The 8,776-nt window shown below is 30.7% G+C and overlaps 1 protein-coding gene across 1 annotated transcript; it reads right to left on the minus strand.

Moving 5' to 3' along the window:
• Window positions 1-1,611: 1,611 nt before the first annotated feature.
• Window positions 1,612-7,483, minus strand: LOC108472295 (disease resistance protein RPV1-like). The gene is made up of 7 exons (XM_053021383.1): window positions 6,799-7,483; window positions 5,187-5,782; window positions 4,686-5,125; window positions 4,300-4,478; window positions 4,172-4,244; window positions 2,614-3,107; window positions 1,612-2,248 (listed from the first exon to the last, which is right to left on the minus strand). Exons 1-7 carry the CDS (start codon window positions 7,302-7,304, stop codon window positions 1,612-1,614), a joined length of 2,925 nt encoding a protein of 974 aa, XP_052877343.1. The 5' UTR covers window positions 7,305-7,483.
• Between the last annotated feature and the right edge of the window lie 1,293 nt (window positions 7,484-8,776).

The raw sequence follows: 8,776 nt of genomic DNA on the forward strand, positions 1-8,776 counted from the left end.
ACACCGTTAAAAAAAAAAAAGATGACATGGCGTGAGAGTACACTACATCATCCAATTCATATTTTCTAGAAATAAATAAAAAAAGAAAAAATTAAAAATAGCAAAAATTCACAAAAAGAAAAAATACAAAAGTATAAAATTATATAAAATTCACATAAATTAAAAAATTATTTTATTTTTAAAAACATATGAAGTACAAAAAAAGTGAAAATACAAAAGAAATTATAAAAATCTCAAAAGGTAACAAATAAAAATTATGAAAAGTTATATAAAATTTCTAGAAATTTAAAAATATACTTTTCTTTTATAAAAAATACATAAATTTAAAAGAGAAAAAAATGAAAAAATTTCAGAGAAAAATATGGAAAACTTTAAAAATTTCGAGAAATTTTAAAACATACTTTATATTCTTAAAAAATAAATAGAATACAAAAAAGAAAAGAAAAGAAAAGATAAAGTGACATAGCAGCAAAAAAAGTACCAAAACCTTCGACGGAATGAAAGTTCAATACTAACTTAAAAAATTATAAATACCAACTTAAGAGAAAGTGATAGATTTAAGGATTAAATAAATATTTAAGCCTATTTATATTTAAATAAATTTACACATGCATTAAATTTCGTTTAAATGATAAAAATGAAAAGGAAGATATATATAATTTAGCGAAAAATAAACATTAATAAAAATCAGTTACAATTATAAATAAAACCAATGATAAATATGTAATATGTTAACAACATAATTAGGGTTTGAAATTCAATATAGATGAAATAACAAAATAAGGTTGAAGCGTCATTAAGCTCTCATACTTTGACTCCTGAATTTCCAAATAATAGATTAACCCCGCACTGTTTTACCATGCATTTGACCGATTTCCACCCACAATGAAGAATAGGGTAGAAACTAAAGGAAGCCTCATTGTAAAAACGCTTGTTTGATGCCTCACTTTTAACAATCTTCCAAAGTTTGGAATAATCATATAAGAGGAACAAGTGATCTGACAACTGGCTTCTAGATTCCAAGTAGGAAGAACGGCTAAGGAGCCATTATAGAGTTTTAGATGACAGTCACATCTAACGACAATTTTCCCATAATCATAAAATTCCGGGCATGAAACAACAACGGAAGCAACGAAACCTGTAAAGTCTTTCAAGCAGCACTCTGAAGGCAATTGAATGTTTATGGAAGATCCTAAGCTTTTGAAATCAAACCATTCCGGAATTCACTTCCAGGGACGCATGTAGAAATCTGAATTAATTTTTCTGGGTCTTAGGTTGCCTGTTTTATTACAGTTATTAAAAACATGATTGATTATTCAGCATATATATAACTATCCAGAAGAAGAAGAAGCTGACTTGATGATAATCTTTTAGTAGAGTGAACATATGCTCAAATGGCATCTCCAACTTGGGTGTTTCAGGACTGCTCACAGCTTTCTGATCCAGTTGGAAGTAGTTGGTAAATAGCCAACCCAAGGATTTACAGAACACTGCTTGCTTCAAAACCTTCATAATGCTTGAGACTTCCTCTACTGAAGTGTTGTCATCTGCATCTATATCATTTCCCACACCTTTCGCATCCAGTTGAAAGCAATTGGTAAATATCAACTCCTAGACTATTAACCATCTCCCATCCTCATAAAGCACTGCTTGCTCAAAAAGCTTCTTAATGCTTTTGACATCCTCTAATGAAGTGCAGTCATGATCATCTAAATATACCAGGCTTGGTGGAAGCTCTGGTAATGATTTCAGTCTCTTACATTTCCTCAAGATTAACCATTCCAAGTAAGGAAATTGTTTGATGGTTGTGGGCAAGTTCTCAAGATTGCTTTCAGATAAATTTAACTTCTTCAATGAGGATAACCCAATGGCAGTAAACGTGTGTTTTACTAATAGATTAGAATCACCGCAACAAAAGCTGTCAAGAAGGCAAACAACGTTTTCACAGTTGTTCAATACCAATTTTTCAAGACCAATAAGATTGTCAATTGAAGATGGTAATTCCTTCACATCCGTTCCGTTTAAATTAAGTTCCCTCAACTGCTCCATGATGTCCAAGATTTCTGGTAAAGCCTCCAATCTTGAGCAACCTTTAACTTCCAAATTTTCAAGAGATTTCAATTTATAAAAGTTGGTAGGAAGGCAAACAAGGTTTTCACAATTACTCAATACCAATTTCTCAAGACCAATAAAATTGTCAATTGATGATGGTAATTCCTTCAAAGCGGTTCCGCTTAAATCAAGATCCCTCAACCTCACCCATGATGTCCAAGATTTCTGGGAAAATCTCTAATCTCGAGCAATCTGTTCAATACCAATTTCTCAAGACCAATAAGATTGTCAATTGAGGATGGTAATTCCTTCACAGCCGTTCCGCTTAAATTAAGTTCCCTCAACCACTCCATGATGTCCAAGATTTCTGGGAAAGCCTCCAATCTTGAGCAACCTTCAACGTCGAATTTTTCAAGAGATTTCAATTTATAAAGGCTGGTAGGAAGGTAAACAAGGTTTTCACAGTTGTTCAATACCAATTTCTCAAGACCAATAAGATTGTCAATTGATGATGGTAATTCCTTCAAAGCCGTTTTGCTTAAATTAAGTTCCCTCAACCACTCCATGGTGTCCAAGATTTCTGGGAAAGCCTCCAATCTTGAGCAACCTTCAGCATAGAAATACTCCAGAGATTTCAATTTATGAATACTTGTGGGAAGAGATTTAAGCCTCTTGCAATTCGTTAGTGTGAATACACAAAGATTAGAGAGACATTCGATGGAGGAAGGAACTTCTTCAATTGCAGTTCCATGTAAACATAGCTCTGTTACATTCGATGAAACCTCTGGAAAGCTTAACAGATTAATGCAGCCAGTAAGAAAAAGTTTCGTGAGGGATGTGGCTTTATAAAAGCTAGGCAGAGATCTAAGATTTGTACAACACTCGATACCCAATTCAGTTAGCTTCTCCAGTTGATGAAGGGATGAAGGAAGCTCACGCAAGTTAGAACACCCCATCAGATCTATCTTTTCAAGATTGGTGGCACTTGAGAGGTCCGGGAGTCTTACAAGGTTCTTAGAATAGAAAAGACTGATAACCTTCAAATTTCCTAAATCCTGCATGCATCAGAACATAGTGTTTGATAAATTTGTGTACATTGAAGGACTATAATAGAACAGATGTGACCAAAATATCAAGAAAGTGCAACAAAACATTAAACTATTTTCAAAATGGTATAACTAAGGTGTAATTAATTTGAGTAGTAGGAGCCATTTGTAGTCAAACAAATGAAACCTTAATATTTTCTGTAAATATTAATATTTTAATGATAAAATTTATAACTATTATTTTATATATTATAATTTACTACTTTTTATATATTATTAACAACTATGTCATACGATTCTTTATAATATTATTACTATGTCAATGTAAATTTTAATATATTAATCATTTATTAAATATTTTATTAATTTAAATATTGTAGTTTATAATTATTCAACACACTAGTTAAATAATGAAATATTGTATAAGTTAAAATAATTTCAAACCTTCAATGTATAATTACAATATTATAAAAAAGTGATGTTTATAAGTATGAAAGTGATTTTATTTTTTTATTAATAGCTTATTTAATTTTAGAATTATAATTATGAAATTCACTTTTATGTTGTCAATAATTTAATGTTATCTTGTATAACAATTTTTGTTAATACTTTAGAGTAATAAGGATTTTTAAAACATACTATGCAGATTTTACTTGTGAATTATCCCACTATAAGTTATTCAAACTTAAAATTATCTCATAATTTATATTAATGACTTGTGTAAAATTTTAAAATCATATATAGTTATTAACTATTATGTATTTATTTACTATAATTTATATTAATAACTGAACCTACTTAGATTTTTTTAAAGCATAACCCTAATAAATTAATTTTTGTAGACCGTAAATGAATCAATGTTATAACTCCTTTTTTATGCAAAAATAACTAAAACACTACACGTATGAAAAATGATCTTTTTCCAGAGCTATTAAGAAAACATAACAAAGGCGTAGATTGATATGTCAAACCTTATAGAATCAATAAATGGCAATGGAATTACATGCTTGCATCAATCTACAACACACCATAGAAAACAAGGCATATATGGATATAAAAAGTAAAAAGAGTACCCGTTTTCCCTCCCAAAGTTGTTCGAGATTGCTAAAACTCATATTAAGTTCAACTAGGTTCCTTGGATCAAACCTGGTGGGCATTAGCTCATTAGGTGTTCAAAGGGTATCCCCTCCAATAAAGGTACCTTAGCTCATTAGGAAGTGATAAAAGCCCTTGAGGAAGAAAGATTTTGGAATTTGTCTTGCAAGAGTGATAGAATTTGAGGAATTTAAGTTTCCGCATCTTCCCAAAGGCTTCTGCATTTAATTCCAATTTTGGAATTTTGGACATATCAAGTAGCATGCCTTTGAGTGTTTTCGTCCCCTAAAATCAAAGATAAGAATAAGGTGCCGAGATATATGCAAAATAAGAATTATGTTATTCAAATTTAAGATGATTGTGAGATAGTGTATGTATCCAATATAAGCATATGTTTGAATATGTGTCAAACATGCATAATTGTCAGACAGATATTCTCAGAGGAAACAAATAGTGATGGTAACATAAGTGAAGGAAATGCAAGGCCCTTACACTGTTTTCTGTTAGCACATTATAAATGTCATTAGGAATCCATAACCTACTGCGTCTTTCAGGCTCTGAAGGTGATTCATTGTAAATGATATCCCGACCCATCTGTTGCAATAAATCATGCATTTCTATCTTATGTTGTGAAACAGATATAAGGGATTTATCAATGAGGTTCTCAATACTTGAATGTGCAGAGCCATAAAAAGCATCCATAAGCCTTCTTACAAAGTCTAAATCCTCCCTTTTCAAGAAACTAGCAATATCAAGAAATATGTCTTTCTCTACAGGATTTAGTCCATCAAAACTGCTTCTCAACAATTTAAGAATGTCTGGGTTAGGAATCTGCTTTAGTTCTTTTACTGCACTTTCCTGGTAGTTTTTGTCCTTTCCATAAATAGAGGTCCCGAAAAGTGTAATAGCCAAGGGGTTTCCATTAGCAAAAACTTAAAACCATCTTTGATAGCTTCAATTGATATTCAGAGGGATGATTGCTTTTGAAGGCACGTTGACAAAAGAGCTGAACAGATTCATCTCTGTCTAATACCTCCACTTCATAAATGAGGTGAATGCCATATTGGATAAGCACTTTTTTATCTCTAGTTGTAACGATGACTCGACTTCCAGGGCCGAGTCGATTGTTTCTTCCAAATAAATAGTCGAGTTGCCTTGACTTAGACACATCATCACAAACTATCAGAACTTTTTTCCTGGAAATCCTGTCCTTAATAAAGCCTGATCCGATTCTGGGAGTTGAGATATATAAATTTTCATCCTCCAATATGGTTGAAAAAAGTTGCTGACGCAATTGAAATAATGTTCCTTGCTCATCTGATTCTCTCACGTTCGGAAGAAAGAAGCAACTTTGGAAACCATTTAAAAGATGGTAAAAAATGGCTTCAGCAAGTGTAGTTTTGCCTGTACCTCCCATACCCCAAATACCTAGCATTTGAAAATCTGGAAATCCATCTTGAAATAATGACAAAACTTTCTGCATCCGCCTCTCAACTCCAACTAAACCCTCTAAATTAGCGCTTGAGGTTCCACGATTCAATTTCATCAATACATCTTTGACAATTTTGTCTTTCAATGTTGCCTTGGACCTGTGTATCAGATGAAGAAACAAATTATGGGAGAAATAAAAAGAATACATAAATAAATAACTAAATTGATTCAGATGATCACTTTTAAAACAAGACATTCAAAATAGATGTATAATTCAAATTTCACCATCTACAACCATTTTTACATACTCATATTACAACTTTTTTCTTTGAAAATAAATATATCAATGGACTCAGTGGACAGTATATTTTATACATGAGAGAACCGTAAGAAGTTTGAGTTAAAGAAGAAAACAAGAAAGGCAGCAAAGAAGAACATTGTTGAATATAAATGCTTCACATGTTACTCAAATTCTTCATATATTTTCTACAATATGTGTCCACTCTCTATCTCTACAAAACTATGTTCCTTCTAAGAAGGGTTAAATTCTACTATTAGCCCTGCACTTTATGAAAGTTATGGATTTAACCCCTATACATTAATTTGGTTATTTTAATGTCTAAACTTTTCAAATTATAAAATTTCAGTCCTCACCAAATAATAATTGTTAAATTCATTAATTAAGTTCTGTCATTTCCATATCTAATACAACAAATATATTATTATACATGTATACCATGTCAACTTGTAATTTCCATATATTCCTCACTAAAAATCTAGTCAATGGATTAACAACTATCATTGTGTTAAGATTGAAATTTCAAATTTTGGAAAGTATAGGGACTTAGAATGATCCAATTTGAGAATACAGACTAAATTTATAAATGCACTCATAGTATATAACTAGTAATTGAATTTAACTACTACTGTTTGGATGACTAAAATTGATCAAAATAAAGTTTAGAAACTTAATCTACAACTTTTAAAAATACAAGCACTAATAAAAGAATTTAAAAAGATATGACAAATTTAAAAATTATCCTTCATGTCAAATATCCACCCTCAACTCGAATAGGGTAATATGGATGACCAATGCACTTAATACATGTTTTGATTCTTCTACTATAAAAAAAAAAAAAAAGGATTGAATGTAAAGAGAAGGAAGTGCAATTACCGAATCTCTTTTAAATCCCAACCAGATAAATTGGCAGCAGACGTCAAAGCACTTCTCCAGGATTTCACCTTTTCAACATGATGCTTGAAATTTTCTTCATGCTTTGCAAATGCATCTGCAAAACTCCCTGTTTGGTTCCGGACATCTGAGGGGTCTACACCGTAAAAAACAGGAACAACACATTTGTTGTAGTCCATGATCTTGACCAGCTCATCCAAGCACCATTTGGGAGAAGCGTAGTCTTTGGAGAAAACAATGACTGAAGCCCTCGCTCCTTCAATGGCCGTTAACAGTGCCTCTGAAATTTCATCTCCTCTTGGAAGCATCTCGCTGTCTATAAAAGTTTGGATATTCTTTCGACACAAATCTTTATACAGATGACTCACGAAACCATCACGAGTATCCTCGCCTCTGAAGCTAAGGAAAACATCATATGTCCTTGCTTTGATCATATCAGCAGCAGCAGCAGCAGCAGCAGCAGAAGAAGAAGATGTTGAAGCAAGCATATTGATGTTTCGCCGGATTTGATGAAAGATAATTGGATTATGAGTAAAGCTATTGTGTTTTAAGATAATTATTCATAGATTTGGTTGTTTCTTAGAAACTTATAGCCATATTACGACTTTACACTGTACATCAACTGCTAAAGCGTTTGGGACCTAAAACCTTGAAAATTATTGTATGAGCCTCCAACAAATTGAAAGCTAACGGTAAACTACATCAACTTTTGATTGATTCGACTTTTAAAAATTGCATAATTAAAATTATCGAAATATTATAATTTTGTCATTAATCCAACAAATTGTACGACTTTTAAGATCCTCCAACGAATTGAAAGCTAATCTTTGGAAACCAATTATATTGTTTTAACCCTTCCTCGCAAGTTAATTTAAAAAAATAAATTGATATATTTTTTAATTTTATATTATTTTCATTTCAAAAGATATTTAAAAATTAAAAATAAAGTTAAGGAAAATATTTAAAAGCCTAAATCAAACTTACAAAGATTTAAAAATATTTTTGATTAATGAATTGGTTTATTTCATAATAATTTTATTTCAATATCAAGACTCCATTGTAATTTTATTTTGGGTTGAGTACGATTTGACGAAAGAGTAATGAAAATGAGTAAATCTAACAGTTTTAATGTCAAATAAGCTTACATCTTTTAAAAATAAAGATTAGGTTTACATTTGGTTGTTTCTTAGAAGCTTGCCCATTCTACTTTATTCTCTACATTACAAAGAAAAAGACTTTAAGACCGCCGAAAGGTTTAACTTTGTGGGCAGCATAAAAGATTAGTGAAATCTTTTGTTGACTTCCTTAGTTTGTGATTTTACAATATCTGATTAAACCATTTTTAAATTATATACTAAAAAAAAGTTAGAATTGATAATTTTGATGTCTTGTTTTATAAAACATCATTTTGTCTTTAAGAAATAAATTTGATTTTTTTTAAAAATAACAGAAATGGGTTGTGATAAGATAAGAAATAATATACTAGAACTCATGTATTTCTAGTTACTAAAATAATAAACTATATTAATTCAATGAAAGCTGAATCCACCGTTGTAATCTTATTTTTCCATCAATAAAAGCAGCATTGCTTGGAATTGATATGTGTAGCAGTTGTCAATTAAAGTAAAATCCATACCTTAAATCACGGAACCCTGCAAAAAGGATGGAAGCATAGAGGACATCAATGAGTGAGGAATGCTAGCTTTTCGAGATGGTCAAGAAAACAATAGTTATTTAAATTTATAAGTAAATTTAGGTGCTTTTTATTTATTATATGTTTCTTCATTAATTTATTTATTAAATGTTATATTGGTCATCAAAGATTTTGAACAAAGAAAGAAATGATATGAAATAAATTTAAAAAAAAAAAAGAAAGTAAAAATCAGAAATAAGTGAGTAAAAGAAAACGTATGATTTCTCTAAAGTTTAAATTTATAGACAAATGAAATAAAACTCTACC

This window comes from Gossypium arboreum, chromosome 11 (assembly GCF_025698485.1).
Source record: "Gossypium arboreum isolate Shixiya-1 chromosome 11, ASM2569848v2, whole genome shotgun sequence".
Lineage (NCBI taxonomy): Eukaryota > Viridiplantae > Streptophyta > Magnoliopsida > Malvales > Malvaceae > Gossypium > Gossypium arboreum.

What these genes read in the sequence shown, in the direction of transcription:
- LOC108472295 (XM_053021383.1), bottom strand. Translation starts at nt 7,304, where the DNA reads ATGCTTGCTTCAACATCTTCTTCTTCTGCTGCTGCTGCTGCTGCTGCT. An exon ending in TGGGATTTAAAAGAGATTCG is followed by an intron (nt 5,783 to 6,798) that starts GTAATTGCACTT and finishes TCTGATACACAG; the next exon opens with GTCCAAGGCAACATTGAAAG. An exon ending in AACTTTGGGAGGGAAAACGG is followed by an intron (nt 3,108 to 4,171) that starts GTACTCTTTTTA and finishes TGATGCATGCAG; the next exon opens with GATTTAGGAAATTTGAAGGT.